We start from the raw sequence: 18,630 nt of genomic DNA on the forward strand, positions 1-18,630 counted from the left end.
TTTGGGGAGGAATAAATGCAGGAAAAATTGAGGAATAAGGGGATAAAAAGTTGCATGTAAACAGCTACACATTAGTACACCTTCTGTGGCCATGCACTGCACCTGATCAGCACAGTCTGACCTACCTTATTAAATTGCATTTCTGTTTTCCTGGGTGAGGGACTCTTTTCTGTGTGGATGTGTGTGGGGATGGATTTTTAAGTGCAAGCAGCTTGACGCAGACCACACATCAGAGGGTCAGTGGAGCTGTGATGCTAGCAACTGAAGCAACTAATAGTATGTGAGTATGATTGCTAGTGGATGTTAAGGTTGATTAGCTAGTGAGTAGCTTAAGTAGCTTGGGAGCCAAGTATGTTTGCGTCTCTCTAAAGGTGAGACCACAAGAAGAGTCGGCTGCCAGAGGTACCTGAGGGTCCTGGTCAACTGCTAGAGAGACCATCGGGTCTGCATGTTAACTGAGACCTGTTTGTGTGTCTGTCTCTAAGAGAAAGCCACCTGGAGAGGCTAACTACAGGAGGAACCAGGAGTCCCAGACAACTTCCAGAGAGACCATAATGTCTGGGGGTTATTGAGAGGGGTGTGTGTGTGTGTCTGTTTCTGTGTATCTGTGTGTCTGTCCGTGAGGGATGGAGTCTGTAACAGCAACTGGAGTGAGGCTGTGGGCCTCAGGGTCACATAGATCCAGCTGCCAGCAACTGGGGAATTAGGAGATCCAGGGGCCAGCTATTGGATAGATCAAGTGTCTGAGCCAGGCTACTGGTGGTATATGCACCTTATATTATATATATACAATTGGATAAAAGTCCATTAGTGGGAATTACATACACTAACAGACCATCATCCTCAACAGTCAGGAGTCCTGATCAGAAGGGAACAGGATGAAGCTACTGGGGCTAGTGCTGTTTGTGCAAGTGCTCTGTGTGTGTGTCTGTTGATCTGCATGGTCAGCTGTGTATATATTTGTTGTATACATGTATTTGGGTGTGTGCACCTACTGGGAATAACTGCTCTTCCTTGTAACTGATTGAACTGGGGGACATCAAGCTGCAGCTGCCTTGCCTCTACTGGGCTACTGGATTTGGCATTCCCCTAAAAACTACATTTTCCTGACTAAGCACTTTCATTTGATATTCTCCATTTGGCTTCCCAAATTGTAAAAACAGCACTTGTTGAACACATAACAAGGATTACATCCAGCTTCACAGTCTTACCGTATTGCCCATCCAAAGGAAGAGAAGAGTGGCCACAGTGGAATATCAGCTGGTTTTCGAGAGGCCCAGTAATAAGAGGCAAAGGCACCAGCAAGGGTACACTGACCCAGTGCAATTGCAAAGTTTACCAGCCAGAGAAAAACAAAGGCATTGGCTAACTGAAAGATGAAGATGTACTTATGGTACAGACTTTCTCCTCCATAAAATGCAAAAGTACACTGAGCACCTGGGCATAATTTGGTAACATTGGTTGTGTTAAAAGTCTGTATGGAAAGAAAAATAAAAACCAGAATGATAAGCAATGAATTCCATGTAGAAAGTCTCTGAAAGTGACTTAATAAAAATCACACAATTCTGTTTGATGTTTCATTAGCTTATTCAACACTGCACTCCAACAGCACGCAACCTGTTTACATATTTAGGGGGTTATATTAATGTCTTATTCAGGTGCTTAACTTTAAACTATGGAGTTAGCAAACAGACCTGTTCACCACACATCTGAAACCAACAAAAATGGAATATGAATTTCAGAAATCTACTTTTAAGACAAATATAGAATCATAGAATTATAGCAGCATAGAATCATAGAATGGCTTGGGTTGGAAAGGATCTTAAAGATCATCTAACTCCAACCTCCCCTGCCACAGGCAGGGATGCCACCCACTATATCAGATTAGCCGAGGCCTCATCCAACCTGGCCTTGAACACCTCCAAGGATGGGGCATCCACAACTTCTCTTAGCAACCTGTGCCAGTGCCTCACTACCCCTACAGTGAAGAATTTCCTCCAAATGTCTAATCTATATCTATCCTCTTTTAGTTTAAGACCATTCCTCCTTGCCCTATCATTATCTACCCAAGTAAAGAGTCCTTCTCCACCCTCTTCATAAGACCCCTTTAAGTACTGAAAGGTCACGAGGTGTACCTGGACCCTTCACTTCTCCATGCTGAACATACCCAGCTCTCTCAGTCTTTCTGCATAGGAGAGGTGCTCCAGCCCTCTGATCATCTTTGTGGTCCTAATATGCTTCAGTTTCATTAAGGAAAACCTGCTCAGCTTAAAAAAATATATATATAGTATTCGTTTGAAAACTAGAGGCCAAATCTGCATCTTGGTAAGTTACCACATTTGAATTAAAATGAAACAAGGACAATGAAATAGAAGCCTCGCAAATTTGAGAACACCTATCAAAAAAAATCTGTATTTCTGTGTCTCCCTCCCTCACCCTGTAAACTGTTAATACCTACCCATCTCACAGGACAGTTTAGAAGAAAAAATAGTTTATATCTGTAAATTGCTTTGAACAAAGAAGTGTTATCTGAAGAACTATTTGCAGATTTAACATGAGGAAACATTATTTAAAATAAGCATGTTTTCTACTAGCATTGCATATAAGAAATGCAATTAGTACAACATTTATTATAAATAAATAAATAAACAAATAAATAATAAATAAATGAATAAATAAAAGTAAATATTAGTTCCACTTACCTCTGGGTCACAAGTCAGGTTTGCATACTTGCACAGTGTTTGATTAGCCATTACTTTATACACAGGTTCTCCTGATGTAGCTAAAAAACTTAATTAAATGTTTTAAGGAGGAATCACACAACTGTAGGCTTTGAGCAACTTAAGACTCTGAAGTGGGGAACCACTAGCTCTAAAGAATATGTGCAGATAACAGAAAAATTGCTTTTGCTATGCAGATATGTATATGAAGGGCTGACAGGTATGATGTAATATTCTCATTACTCAGAGAACTAAGGCAAACTCTATCCTTGAACTATGATAATTCCTGACCAGAATGGGCAAGGGGAATAACCTTGAAGGTTCTGTCAGTCTCTCTTGCACACCTACTTATGGTACGGCAGATTATGCAGTGGTTCTTTGATGGTTCATACTTTGGTGGAAGTAGACACAGAGCAGAAGAATAAATTAACATTGTCCTGAACAGCAAACGCTGGCATTCTTAGCACGTGAAAGAAGAAAAAAATGTTTTAAAAAAGCAATTTTCCCCTCTCTAATATCTTGCCAAACCCTTGCTGTTCCAGGAACAAACAGTTATTTCTGTTCTGCAGTTTAGAGAGGACTAAGTGCACGATATATTCTCATTCCTTTCCTATACTTTTCTGAACAAAAAGCACCAGCAGCCTCCCCAGCTAAGAGACCATTAACATTGGGCCTATAGAGCACGCAGCACATTAATGGCCATATTCCCTCTTTGCTGAGGGCTTTTTTTCTCCTGTTAAAGTCCATCTTATGTAGTATACTAAGGCCTTGCATGATCCTCAATGCATTGGCAAGAATTTTAGTCCAGTTCTTTTTAATGAAATTAAGTCTACTGTCTGATTTGTACATCAATCCCAACTGTGCAGTTAGGAACAATCCTGCATCAGTGGAGCAAGTGCTAAGTGACCAAATAGCCCTATCGACATGGGTTTGGTTAAGGTGATATCACAGAGCATGATTTTTTCTTGCAGAGCAGAAGACTGTTCTCCAGAGATGTGCACAGACAGAAGGATACACAGCTGTCACAGCCCAGTAGGAAATGCAAATTGCAATGAGTATGAAGGTGACAATTGGGTAGAACAATGTAGACATTATATAGCCAATAGCCCTATGAAAGAAAGAAAACATGTCATGTAAGCTATAACAAGATAAGAAAAAAAAAGCTTTTTATCAACTTCTAACATCATCTTTTTTACGTTGAGCTACTTGTTGATAATGGTAGCAAATCTAGTGCTGGGATCTCAAAACACTACAGGTACTGCCTTCATATACCTTCACTTCGATATTTCTACCACTCTACTTTATTGGCAGCAGTACAGATGACTTCACTTATTTGCCACGTTTGAGCCTGTCTTCTTTCTCCTCCTCCACTACTGCTTCACAGATCCTGCTCTTTCCAGGTCATAAACCCATTTCAATCATATCTCCTTGCTGACTGCTGCAGACATTATCCTTTATTTCCATGTCCCACTCTGATCAGATTCTGTGCTCTCCCTTCAGCCCCTACATAGCCTGAAATTATCCCTTACTGCTTTGTATTTTGGGACATTGTTCCCATTCTTCCTTTCCTGTCTTAAGTACTAGCTAGTTTGGGTAGAGGCACTGCACTTCTTTTCAGAATTCCAGGACATTCCGACACCTTCCCGTGACTGCGACTTTCCTCATTCTGAGTTTACGTGGTAAGGGCTTGGTAGCAGGAGGGCTGCAGGCATGGCCTCTGTGAGAAGAGTCCAGAAGCTGCCCCATGTCATGCTCCAAAAGGGACCTGCTGCTGGCCAGAGTTGAGCCAATAAGCAATGTTGATTGCACCTCTGTGAGAGCATATTTAAGAAAGGAAAAAAGACTGCTGAGCAACAGCAGCTGGGAAAGCAAGGAGTGAGCAACAGCCCTGCAGACACCAAGGTCAGTGAAGAAGGAAAGGAAGGAAGTACTCCAGGCACCTGAGCAGAAGTTCCCCTGTGGCCTGTGGAGAGGCCCTTGGTGGAGCAGACTGTGTCCCTGCAGCCCATGGGTCCCATGGTGGAGCAGATCTTCACACAGCAGTCCGTGGAGGAGCCCATGGTGGAGCAGGTGGATGTGGCCTCAAGAAGGCTGCGGCCCATGGAGAGCCCCTGCAGGAGCAGGCTCTGGTCTGGAGCTGCAGCCTGTGCAGAGGAGCCCACGCATGAGCCCATGATCTGGCAGGAGCTGCCACCCATGTTGAAACAGTTTGGTCCTGATGGATAAATCCTGTGGTACAGACCCATATTGGAGCAGTTCTTGAAGAGCTGCTGTCTGTGAAAAGCCCATGCAGGATCAGTTTGGGAAGGATGGCATCCCATGGGAGGGACCCTACGCTGGAGCTGGGGCAGAGATTGACTGTGAAGGAGCGGCAGAGATGAAGCATTAGGGATTGACTGCAGCCCCTGTCCCCCTGTGTTGCTCAGGGGGAAGAGGTAGAAGAGGGTGGATGGAGAGGCAGGTGTTTTTAGTTTGCTTTTATTTTCTTACTGTTCTAGTCCAGTAGTGATAGGCAAAAAATTATATTAATCTCCCTATGCTGAGTCTGTTTTTCCTGTGACAATAATTGGTGAGTGATCTCCCTGTCCTTATCTCAACCCTTGAGCCCTTCCCATCACATTTTCTCCCCTTTTTTCTTTGAGGAGGGGGAGTGAGGAAGTGGATGTGGTGGAGTTCAGCTGCTCAGCAGGGTAAAAACACCATTCTTGTATGTGCCATAAATGAGTGGTGCTGGTGTTTGGCTATTGGAAAGCAGAAAGAATAATAAGCCTTGCACTGTTGACAGCTTAGAGAACCCCTTTGTACATCAAGTCTGATGTTTTAGAGGGCAGCAGTCTACTAGTACTTTTTGTGGCTAGAATGTAACTAGTGAGCAGGAATTTAAGCATACTAATTGCTACTCCACCAGGGACTGTTCCTCTTGGTACCATGGTGTCTCACAGGCTAATACCTTTAGCTTGGTATCTCACTGGATGTGATGGTGAAGAGCATGTTTTTTGTTCACTGAAGCTTACAGGTTGGTTCCCTTTACACTCATGTACCTCTTCCCACTTGTCTAAGTTTTCTTTCCAGTGACACCATAAGCTTATCACAAGCTTTTTCATCTCTTACTATTGCTCACGGTTTTTCTCTTATAACTTGTGGTACTTTTGATACCATTTGTTTAATAAGAGGCAGTTTCCAAAATATAAAAGGAGACAAACTTATTCAGCTTCTGCTGCTAAACTAGTAAGTAAATGCAGAGGGTGAGTGAGTGTGGGGAATACAAGGGAACTGTCACATGCAATCAAGATGTTAAGATCCTGAACATGTCAAATTCCATCCTAGTCTATGGATGTAAAAGTACATTAAGAGTCACAAAGGACGTCATAGCTTTTATGCTTTCTGAGAAATAACCACAACATATTAGCAGTGTTCAGCATTTAATAGGCCTATTTGTTACTACTAAAACCACAGACTGTTACTCCAGCAAACTGACTGTTAATTGTCTCTAACTTTGGATTTTTGTATTATAATTGCAATATTTTTAAAAGAATAGTTAAAGGGTATTGAGAAACATAATTTGATTTTACAGTCATTAGCAACTTATTTTTCATCTTCCTGAATACAGAGCGTGGTCTATTAGGCTTACAGTAATTAAATAGTGTTTCTTAGAATCACAGAATATCCTGAGTTGAAGGGACCCACAAGGATCACTGAGTCCATCTCCTGGCTCCATACAGGAACACCCAAAAATCAGACCCTGTGTCTGAGAGCAGTGTCCAAACACTTCTGGAACTCCACCAGGCTCGGTGCCATGACCAAGGGGTCCCTGGGGAGCCTGTTCCAGTGCCCAACCACCCTCTCAGTGAAGAACCTTTTCCTAACCCCCAGCCTGACCCTCCCCTGTCCCAGCTCCGTGCCGTCCCCTCGGGTCCTGTTGCTGTCCCCAGAGAGCAGAGCTCAGCGCCTGCCCCTCCGCTCCCCTCGTGAGGGAGCTGCAGGCCGCCATGAGGCCTCCCCTCAGCCTGCTCTGCTCTGGGCTGAACAAACCAGGGGCCTCAGCTGCTCCTCACAGCTTGCCCTCTAGACCTTTCACCATCATTGTAGCCCTCCTTTGGATGTTCTCTCATAATGTCTTATGTCCTTCTTAAATTGTGGTGCACAAAACTATACACAGTATTCAAGGTGAGGGCTGCACCACTGCTGAGTAGAGCAGGACAAGCACTCCCCTTAACCAGCTAGCTCGACTGTGCATAATGCAGCCCAGGATACACTTGACTATTTTGGCTGCCAGTGTGCACTGCTGACTCGTATTCAACTTGACATCAACCAGAACCCCCACATCCCTTTCCATGGGGCTGTTATCCAACCTCTTGTCCTCCAGTCTGTACACACAGCCAGGGTTGCCCCATCTCAGGTGCAGAATCCAGCACTTGCTCTTGTTAAACTTCGTACTGATGGTGATTGTCCAGCCCCCTAATTAGTCAAGATCTCTCTGTAAGGCCTGTTTCACCTCATCTGTATTCATGAGTATAAAAATATCACCTTCAAGTGACCTCTCTATGCTGCTGAAAAACTATAGAATGTTACTACTTCTCAGCAGGAAGTTTATAAAATATTTGAAATCCTCCTATCTGTCAAGACTACAAACAAAGAATGTTGCAGGGTATTGAAAGTGTTCCCTGGTTTTAATGAACAGGAATTAAAATATATAGTCTAGTACTGTCCAGTTTAACTGCTATGCCCTAATTGCATAGTAGCATAAGAAATCGATATCTGACTGCATACAGAAATTCAGTATTTGTTAATCCTGTCACAAAAATCCCAGATCCTGATTCCTGAAGATCACAGTGCCAATGGAGATGGCAGAAAACTGTAAGCACGTGCACACAGATAAACTCAGAGTTAAGTCAATGTGCTCTAACGACAGAGCTCTACTGCCAAGGAAGATGCTTTCAGTAGTTGCCAGTCAGACCTTTGCCTATTTGAAATGAAATCCAAGGGCCTGATCTTTCAAGTCCTTTTTCCCTTTGTTACAAACCCAGTTTTAAAAATAACTAAGCATATCCCCAGGGAAGTGGTCACGGTGCCAAGCCTGATGGAGTTCAAGAAGAGTTTGGACAATGCTCTCAGACGCATGATCTGATCTGATTTATTTATTTATGTATTTATGTATGTATTTATTTATTTATTTAGGGAGGTCCTTTGGGGACCCAGGAGTTGGACTTGATGATCCTTGAGGGTCCCTCCCAACTCAATTCTATGATTGGCACTGTAAAACATATGAACTACTGCAAAGTCTATACAGATTTCAGGAAAAACAAAATGAAGAGGTCTCCTAGGTCTTCAGGTAAAAAAAAACATGCTCTGATTTCCTATTTGCTCAGAGCTGAAAAGAAGTATCTTGGACTGAGCCATTTTGCAATGTCTGGTAATGGAAGTCTCCTTTTCTCTCTGCAGATTTATGCATGTCCACACTGTGTGAAGCCAGGAGTTGGACTCAGTGATCCTTGTGGGTCCCTTCTAACTCAGGATATTCTGTGGTTCTGTGGTTCTATGGTTCTATGAATTGGAGACAGAAGAAGGCAGTCTTTTCTAAATAAAAGTCACTGTAAAAAAAAAAACACACCAAAACTCCACCACCTGTATGTCATTTTGGAGACTGTCCAGTTACAGAGCAAAGTTCGCAGCAATAGGTCCCCAGGCTCCTCCTATTATAATGGACTGCATTTAACATTTCAGCTGATATACCTGTTTGCACTCAGGATACATGGAACCACTAGCTGTATACGTACTTTTAAGGCAGGAAACTGAGAGCTAAGAAATGTCTTATTGCAAAACAGAAAGCTCTTATAAGCACAACCTCTTTAAGAGAGAACCAGCATTCCATATACTACCTAATGTTCTCAACATACCCAGTGTTGTGCTTTTACTCTCAACTTTCTGCTCTTTGTAGTGCAAGATGAAACTCAAGAAGAATATACCCTAGAGATCATTTAATAAAGTTAAAAGTATTTTAAGATCAGACAAACATACCTACTACCTTCCTTCAACAGTGCAATAGCAATCCGAATCCTATTCCTTAGGAAGATCAGCATCAGTATTATTATGACCTCAACAACACAAAGTATTATCACTGTAAATAAAAAAAAAATAATAATAATTTATCAAGAATCAAACCAATACACTGCCCCTGTAAATTGCTTTTTTTCCTGCCTTGCATTTTACACTTTCGCTCATGAACTCCACTAGATGCTCTGCTAGAGCACTTCTCCCTTTCATTCACTGCCGCTGCAAGTCTTCAGTTCTATTTCACAGTTTTGTAAGTGCCAGTGTAGGGCAATTCTACATGCAGGGAATTAGAATATATAAGACCCTGACATCAGCATTTGTAATTTTAGATGAAAAATGGAAGATAGCATTCTCAGGCAAAGATAAACATCCACTGAAATATGACCGTACCATTTGCCCTTAAATACAGTTTACCCATAACAAACCATATTTTTCATAAACAAGCATTTTCCATGTTAATACTTAACTGCTGCTAATTTGTAGTATCTAAATATAGTAAATAAAATAAAAAGGAGACGATGAGTTAACTCTTTCATGAAGAGTGTGTTTCTCTCATGCATATTGTTCTAACATTTAAATGCACTTAAATCAATAGTTTTGTTTGAGTATTAACCTGGCATGAGCTCATTTCACTTCACATGGAAAAAAGAGAGAAGGAGAAGGAGAAGGAGAAGGAGAAGGAGAAGGAGAAGGAGAAGGAGAAGGAGAAGGAGAAGGAGAAGGAGAAGGAGAAGGAGAAGGAGAAGGAGAAGGAGAAGGAGAAGGAGAAGGAGAAGGAGAAGGAGAAGGAGAAGGAGAAGGAGAAGGAGAAGGAGAAGGAGAAGGAGAAGGAGAAGGAGAAGGAGAAGGAGAAGGATAGGACAGTTCTGGACAAATTATTTGCACCTTCCTGTTGTGCTGCTGGAATCAAACTTCTGAGGTCAGAGAACTGAGAGTGGTATACCACACAACATTTCTTAGCCGTGTTTGAATCATAACCCAGATTTGGTTCAAAGAGTCTGATCAGTCTGATTTCTATTTGTGTCAGTTCAAAACCTACTTCTGCACTAGAAAGTAAAATAAATAAATAAATAAAAATCTCTGCACTTCATCTGGATAAGACAGGGTCCTGAAGCACATCTCTTCAGACTCTGAGACATATCCATTAACTCTGGGTGATTCAGATAGTTAGACAACATCTAAATGAGCCCAGAAGTTGGACTCGATGATCCTTGTGGGTCCCTTCCAACTCGGATATTCTATGATCCTATGATAAACCTGTCCAGCAGCTGTGGATGGTTGCACACAGTGGGACTTGACTCCTTCAGATGAAACCAGGAATTTCTGTAGAGGGAGAGGAAGACAGAAGGGATAACTACTCCTAGGACTTGGCTTGCCTGGAAGTTTGCAAAAGGATATGGAGATTGGCTTTAGCTGTCACAGCTAAGACATAGACTCAGAATCCAGACAGAGATATACATAGATACTCTTAAAACATGATTACAAATATTATCGGCACCCCTGGCCATCATAACTGCAGGTGGCAAGTAACCACTGTGATGCTCAGAGCCACAGATTTTGTTCTGAATAAAGTTTTTGTTACATGCACTTTAGCACCTATTTTGATGGAGTTCCTCACGAAGGAAAACATAATCAGTTTTCTTTAAAGTTGGTCTCATTTCAGTTCAGTTAAGTTAGTGTGACTTTTCCCCTTGTGAAAAAATGAAAGCATTGTTAGTACATGATGAGTTCTAGACTAGGACTGAGAGGACCTATATTTTCATCAAGGATATTTAACTGGTTTGCTGGGTGATTTTGGACAAATCATTTGGACAGTTCCTGAGTACCTTAGGTTACTTGTCTGAAAGTGACACTGACCTCTAGATAAACTACACATTGGCTGCTAAGAATCAGGCAGCAGAAGGGACTGAAGAGTTACAAGGAAAAACATAATACAGTCAAAAGGCCCTCTAGAGATAGAATACTAAAAAGATTTGCCTCAACAGTACATAGGAAGATGCCTCACAAGCTCAATGATCCAACGAAAACACAAAGCAAAGAAAGGAGATTTAAGCAATATACTGTTCTATTAATTCAGCTAACAGTTTTTATCTAGGCTATGTCCCATTCACCATCTCAGTTACAGTGTCCATGTGCCTTCTAATAGAGTAGAAACTGCAATGCAATTAATATTTGCCACATATTTGTTCTCTCTTCTGCCCCTCCTTTCCTGGGGAGGAATGTGCATGTTTTCTTCTTCCAGTAGAATTTTATTTTAAAAACAGATGCACATGACCCTGTAAGAGAAGGCAATGAAGCACTCTTGAAAATAAAGATGATGAAATTTGGGAAGGGTCGTTCCACAGTCTTAGTGCAGCCTCCAAAAAAAAAGCAGTGATCTGATCATAAAGAGTTCCACAAAAATGTGCATAGTTATTAATCTAATTTCTGTCTCTCCCAGAATCATTATTCACTGCCATCAGCAGTGTGATTGCATTATTTCCTTTTCCAAATACACTACTATCCTTTCTAAAACCAGATATTTTGCACAATACAAAGAAAAAGAATTCTTACCTGTCTGAATGACATGTTTGAAGGAGTTTTAACAAGGCAAACACTGCAAAAAGACAGTGATTGATTCTCCTGCATATCCATTAATTGATACAGGTTTTAAAGGGCACTTACTAAATGCTAGCCATGTTTGCCTCAATTGTAGGTACACTCTGAAGTCTGTCTGGAATCCGATATCATAAACAGTGAGGTCAGATCCAGGTATGCCTTTGAGATGATCATACTCCCAGTAACAATGCCAGATGCCTTTTAAGAAGCAATTAATATAAAAAATGTGTTTCTGAGGAGTGCAAAGACAAGTTTTTAAATATATATATATATTTAATATTTAAAATTAATTTTAAAAATAATTTTTACAAGCCAAGTGTTATGTCCTCAACATGTCAGTAAACAAAAATAAAAAATGCATTACCGAGAAATTAGTGAATTATAAAATCACATGTAGAAAAAGAAATATCAGTGCAAATGAATATACATTAAGCATACCATAGGTAAATAATTCAGGTTACTATATCTGGTGCTGTGTCAGCACAGCTGAATTCTTACTAAGTTTCACCGTCATTTAAGCATTTGTCACTAAACTGTGTCCAAAACTGAGCATTACTTATCCCAGTTGTACCATTTAATTGATATGATTACTGATTTTCCTTGCTCACATTTAAGCAATAAGGAAAAATAGCCTCAGAAGCTAGAAGATTACACCTACCATAACCTATAATTCCAATCACGCCAAAGATGAAAATCCAGAAGAGAACCCCAGCTGTGAACCTCAACAGCACAAGGAAGAGCAGACTCACAATCATTGCAATGAACAACCCACTGGAGAGATAAGAGACAGAAACAAGAGGGGAAAAAGTGTGAGAATCTTCCCTTTCTTGCATGACTGTTACTCCAAGTGAAGGTCACTTTGTGTCATATGAGAATGATTTTTAAAACTGTATTTCAAAATCTTCGTTATGAAATACATCCTCTTGGATATCATCTGCTATTAGAAACCAGTAGCTTAGATATGATGATCTCACAGGGCACAGCCAGAAATGTTTGTATCCACTAGGTTTTCAGCTCAGCTGAATGGGACTAGCACCAAAAATGACTTTTTAGTCATTTACACCAGCTGAACAACTCACTGCCTTTTTCAGGACATAGAAAGTTGAAATAGAGGACTACCTGTGTGGGAGGAGGTTGCTTATTTATGTCTTCCATTAAAGATCCCTACTTGGAAAGGAACACTTTTAATAAAGTGACATTCTAGGAGCTTTTCTAAACAAAGATAATTAAGTTTAGGAAGAAAAACAGTGACTATTTACCCATCAGAACAGGGAATGATCAGGAAATTGTGATGCATAAAAAGAAACTTGTAAGAGCTGACTTATAATGACCCATCAATGGAATCCCTATGAAACATATCTACACACTATTTTCTTTTTCTCAGGTCTGCAGCAGGGAAATACTTATTCTCATTACACTCCCAGAAGGCAAGTCAGAACGGAAAAAACAACTGCAAAAAGCCTTTTTACTTTTAGGTGAGGCATTCTAAAGCAATGTGAATAATAATTCCCCTTCAACAAAAATCCAGCTTAGATGATTTAGAGAACATTTAATTTCTCAGAATTTTTGTAGGTGTTATATCAGAATTTTGTATTGAGTACATACTCATAAAAATTTAAAACATCTTGCCTGTGTTTGATAATTTCTCTTCTGAATGTTCCCAATATTATTAGCCAGTTACCAAAGACAGGACGTGGGACAGCCTGATCATACAGAGTCAAAAACGCTGAGATGTTTTGGGCCAACTAAGCCAGATGGGCAGAGGGACAAGAAATCACCTTATATTTTAAGTCTTTGTAAGCTAGTCTTACATCCTTGCCCCTAAAGTCTTCCTAGCATGAAATATTTTCACTTTCTGAATGGCTTGTTTGAAACTCAGAGCATGTTCCTCAAAACAAGTTGTAGTTTCGGAGCTTACGGTTCTGTTCTTGAAAGCAGTAGGCTACCTGTGCAAATATAGACAGTAGCCTGCTTAAATCTCTTTAGATATACATGAGTCCTAGTAACACCAAAACTGAGAGCATGGTAACAACTGTCCTCTACAGACAGTCTGCCTTAAACTGAAGCTTGAAGTAGAAGTAGCTCACCACTACTTCTGTTTCAGTGCTGCATTTTTACTGATTGATTAGTGAATATTAATTGCAAGACAAAGTTAATATCATTCCATACTTTTTGTTCTTGACATTGCTTTGCCCACTTAATCGGCACTAGCAGATTTATAATAGATTTAGCTATACATTGAATTGGCAGTATGAATTTAGAAATTGTGTTTTATATAAATACCAGTGACACTTGACACTTCAAATTGGTTTGAAAGTCTGTAAGAGTTTCAGTTTTGGAGTTACCACACAGATGGGCCCTGCAACAGAAGATATCACCTTCTATTTTTCCTCATAGAATATTAAAACCTACTCCACATCAATTGACATTCTATGTATATATGCTGTGCTATCCTTACCTCATGTATGAAATCATAACAACATTACCATCATGTGATGACAGGAAGTTACAGTCGCTCCTTGAGTTTAAAAGTAGGATTGGTAACAAACACATACATGATCCATATTTTTTCATTTCCTGCACACTCCAAAGGGTGTTTGGAAGAATTACAAATTCCCATTAAAAACTTACATTAGTATCCAATACCAAGAAATGGCATAGTCTTCAAAAATTTTCATTCCAACTGATCGTGCATCCAAGACATTATTGATGCCGCTGAGAAAAGACAAACCAAAGAAAAGTTTGCTTTGGGTAAAAAAGCAGAATTTATTTAAACAACAAATAGGCCCAGTCAAAGAATTTGAAATATCATTGCTAGTAAGAAGATCATAATACTATTCTCCTGCTTCATTTCTCTAACTACACCAACATCAATCGAAATCATGCCAAAGAAAATTCTTCTGAAGTTAAGAATCCTCAAAAAAACCCAAAAACCTGCATTAAAAAGTCTATACTGTTCCTGATAAAGCTTTACTAGAAAAGCTCTATGAGTGCTGATTATCACCAGCTTTATCACCATAATTGCTTATTATGTCACAAGAAAATCATGTGTTATTAAGATCTGCAGTGTACTAAAAGCCACACATTTGTGACTCCAGGACTGCTAATAGTAGAGAAGCAGAAAAGAGTACAGTGAAGATAAAAGTTGAATTTATGGATTTTTTTCCTATCTCACAAAGTACTTAGCCACATTCATGTTTTCCTAAAAGGAAATTAAAGATTTGGTAAGACTACACAATGTGGTTGTACAAGCCAGAAGAAGGGAACTTTACAGGTGTGGGTGTTATCAGGGTCGGTAAGGTGCTAGAGTGTGGCAGTTTTGGATTGAGAGGCATGAAGAGGTACCCCTGTTCTTCAGACAGGATGAGGACTGACAGAAGCTGGAAAAGTTCAGCTATTCAGTATTTTTTTCTCATCCTGGTTAATACCCAGGACTGGAGGTGCTAGCTTTCCATCTGCAAGGGAGGCGTTATCATGCATCAGAGCCCAGTACAACACTTTTTGACCATTAGACATATTCTTAAAAACAGGAGCACCCTTAAGAGGTGAAATGCCCATAGTAAAGACCATCATTGGAAGGAATAGCCAAGACCGAGAGGGTTTAATTTTACGGCTTCTTTAGCTTTCTTTAATACTAATTTTTGCTAGGAAAAACAAGAAGAATGATTTAAAAACTGAAAAACAACCACTTTGAGACAATCAAACTAAAACTTTTAGCTCCCTGCTCATTTTTTTATAACACAATGATGGTTTCCCTTACTAGAACTATGCAGGTGCCCAGGCATAGAGACCATTTACTAGTAAATCTTGCCTGGTTACCTTCAGCCATTTGCTACAACAGATTCCAATTATTTTTTCAATTCCTAAATTATTTTACAATTTTATAATGCAGCAAATGAGAGGTAAAGAACAGTAAAACCTACTTTGCAGCTTCCCTGAGATCCGTTACATTTCTTGTTTTCCCTCTTCCATCTCTGAACGTAGTCTGATTTGCCACAGTTAGCACACCATTCTTTGTTGAGAAGTCTGGGAAGCATCTCTTAAGAACTATTCAAAATATCAAAGCAAAGGATGCACATTACATTTCATGATGAGCTCCACTTTCATCACCTGTTTTTTGCAACAAATTCTAACATATTTAAATCATTTCAGATTCATAGTCAATTGTTTTACACTTGATGATCTATTGATACATTGCATTTGACAAATATTGGAAGAAACATTATATTCAAGATAATGTTTTTATGCTCTGGGGCTTTTTGTCCTATGTTTGTGTAAGTTCAGGCATGATGGGAGCATAGCTTTCAACTGGACATTCTAGGTGCTACTAAATAACAGTAACAGTATCTGTAGCAGTTTAAGAATTTGTAATAAATACAGAACTTACTCTCTGCCAGTATCTAGGCAGCTTACAAATACTGCTGCTTCTCAAATATGTTATTTACACAGCAATAATCAAACCAGCCCCCGGGGACAGACTCAGCATGACTGGTCACAAATGGTACTAGCACCCAAACCAAGACATAGCAGCAAGCCTCAGTGCCTCATATGCCAGATGACCTGCAGTACCAGATATTATCACTAGATATCCTTGGAGAGGAGAAAATGGAAAAGACAAACTAGGTGGTGATTGTAAAAGAGAGAAAAGGAGAGATGGTTACATACTTTTTTATGTTGCCTTGGTCTTTGCTGCAAGAAGTCCTGGTTTTCATTTTGAAAGGAAGAGCAGGTCACTCCTCCAACACAGCTGAACTTGAACTTTATATAAGAATTCTGTGCTTCCTTTATTTAGTTCTAATATATATGGATGCCAGAGTTCAATATTCAGTCTAGACTATCTATTCTACCAATTATTGTGAGGATATAATTAAGTAACATGTCTCTCTTCCTCCTGTAATCTTTGCCCCCTATTGTCATCTAAAACAAGATAATAGCTTTGCAAATTAATTTTCTGCCTTTTGGGTGAGCACATCACTTTTAATAAAAATTCTTTTCTTTATTAAAGAGAATCCATATTTTCTCTTTTTGATAACCTGCCCCCGATTTACATGATGCCTACTTTAAAGCATGGAAAAATAAACAGCAATTTCTTATTTGCATGAGTTTCTGGGTCAGTGGCAGATACTCTTGATGTTACACTTCTGTAGCTGAGATCAACTCTGAGATCTGTGGTTATCTACTCAGAAATACCTGCTGACCAGAGTGACAAAAACATCTTTTGGCTCCTCCATTACTGATCTGTATGCCATACAGAGCCAGCATCATAACTAATAATTGAGCTGCATTGCAATTGGGCTCAAGTATCATTTGAACTTTAACAGCTGGCCATACGATCCTTCTTACATTCATGATATTTTCTTGATGCCAGTGGGGTTGCTTGCTCACGTATTTTAAAAGACACAATTTGAAATGTAGATCTTTTTCTATTAGTGACGATTCATGAACAAAAAAGAGCTCATCTTTACCTGATCACATGCTGAATGTTCACAGACAGCAGTTAGAAAAAAAATAAAAATCTTTACACTTTCAAACTGTTTAAAACTGAATAATAGTCACTATCAGATAACAGACAGCTCTTAGGGAGCTTGCCACAAACTACTTTTCAGATCAGAGTTGTGCTTTAATGTGAACGCTAACAATCTGCTAAGATGTGCGTAAGAAGTACAACCACTCACAAGGCCTGCTTGGAATGATCATCGAAGGACAATCTTCATCACGTAGAACTTGAGCAACAGACTAAAAGGGGAAAATAGGAATGCTGAATACATAGCAGAATAACTAAATGCTTTTCATTTCTCACCCAGTCTGAGAAAATGTCCCAAACTGGGCTTTGTAGCCTCCTCCCCGAACTTGACCGGTGGAGCTGCAATATACATTCATGACATGAGAATCTAAACTGTCAGTGTGATTTGGGAAGACTATTTTCTTTGCCTTTTTTGGTGTCAAAAAAAAGAAAAGACCTGCTCATTTTGTATCTTTATCTAGGTCCGAGGTGACTGGGCAGTTGTTCCTTGCCTCCTCTTCACTTCTTCTCTTAAAGAAGAGTAAAAATTTAACACAATTTAGTTGATTCACAACATTTTTTAAAGACGGGAGAAATATTGCAGTACGCTTCAGTGCAAAATCAATTATATCAAGGATAGATTAAATTTTCCTAGCTAAAAAATATTGACTATGCAGCTGTAGATGATGCAGCAGCCTTAAGAACTTGGTTGAGACATATTCTCTACTGCTGTGGAGTACCTAACTACTGGAGACTTCCTTGCCACAGTACTGCACCTACATGGGTAGCTGCAAATATTCTTGCAAGCAAACTGTATCCACTAAAAGAGTGGGGAATTTGGTATGCATACAAGACCTAAGCCTTGATTAAATCAGTATCAAACCATACATACAGGACAACTCTTTATATTGTGAAACAGGAATAATTCAAAGCTCTGATACATCAGAGCCCAGTAAAATCATGCATATTACATACTGCTTGAAGAAAAAAATGTATTCCATCACCTTTTTATACATACACACCTTGCGAGGATTGTTAAAACCAGGTTTGCAGAACTGCTTGAAGTAATTCCACTGATCTGGTTTATATCTGTAGGAGGCCTGAACATCAATATAGGTTGCAAACCTGTCTGGGCACTTTGAGACACAAAGCTGCAAGAAAAGAAAAGAAAAAAAAGAGTAAAGATGCACTGGGAGCAGAGAAAGATAATAAAAGTCAACGTAATTAACAAGAAAGAAAAAGGCCACCTATAAAAGTGCACAGTTCTATGCAACTGTCTGCAGCAATACTGTAGTATATAGGAAGGGACACAAGTTTTGCTTTTGAATTCCCAGATGAATAATTCTGAAACTGTTTGATAGAATACATTTCAAAGTCTCTCCTCATATCTGGCATATCAAGCCGCTCTCCCTATCTTCTTAGGTTCTACACATTCTGGTACATATGCAGAGCTTTAAGTCTAATCAAAACAAAATTTCTTTTTGAGCACCAAGAAAAAACTGGGGGCCTTCCTCTGCTGCCATCAGCAGTAGTGTATATAGAATCATAGAATCACAGAATATTCTGAGTTGGAAGGGACCCACAAGGATCATCGAGTCCAACTCCTGGCTCCATACAGGAACACCCAAAAATCAGACCCTGTGTCTGAGAGCAGTGTCCAAATGCTTCTTGAACTTCACCAGGCTCGGTGTTGTAACCACTGCCCTGGGGAGCCTGTTCCAGCACCCAATCACCTCCTCGGTAAAGAACCTTTTC

The 18,630-nt window shown here is 39.8% G+C and overlaps 1 protein-coding gene across 2 annotated transcripts in view; it reads right to left on the reverse strand.

Moving 5' to 3' along the window:
* Window positions 1-18,630, reverse strand: part of SLC44A5 (solute carrier family 44 member 5) — a 90,760-nt gene that overhangs the window by 15,242 nt on the left and 56,888 nt on the right. For both annotated transcript variants that reach the window (XM_083847327.1, XM_083847326.1), the window contains exons 6-15: window positions 17,898-18,026; window positions 17,048-17,108; window positions 15,296-15,419; window positions 14,004-14,087; window positions 12,031-12,143; window positions 11,439-11,570; window positions 8,739-8,838; window positions 3,736-3,828; window positions 2,703-2,790; window positions 1,212-1,474 (exon numbers count right to left, since the gene is read on the reverse strand). In XM_083847327.1, the coding sequence (XP_083703453.1) occupies window positions 1,212-1,474; window positions 2,703-2,790; window positions 3,736-3,828; window positions 8,739-8,838; window positions 11,439-11,570; window positions 12,031-12,143; window positions 14,004-14,087; window positions 15,296-15,419; window positions 17,048-17,108; window positions 17,898-18,026 (1,187 nt within the window). The remainder of the gene's footprint in view (window positions 1-1,211; window positions 1,475-2,702; window positions 2,791-3,735; window positions 3,829-8,738; window positions 8,839-11,438; window positions 11,571-12,030; window positions 12,144-14,003; window positions 14,088-15,295; window positions 15,420-17,047; window positions 17,109-17,897; window positions 18,027-18,630) is intronic.

Source organism: Anser anser (genome assembly GCF_964211835.1).
Source record: "Anser anser genome assembly, chromosome: 8".
Taxonomy (NCBI): Eukaryota; Metazoa; Chordata; class Aves; order Anseriformes; family Anatidae; genus Anser; species Anser anser.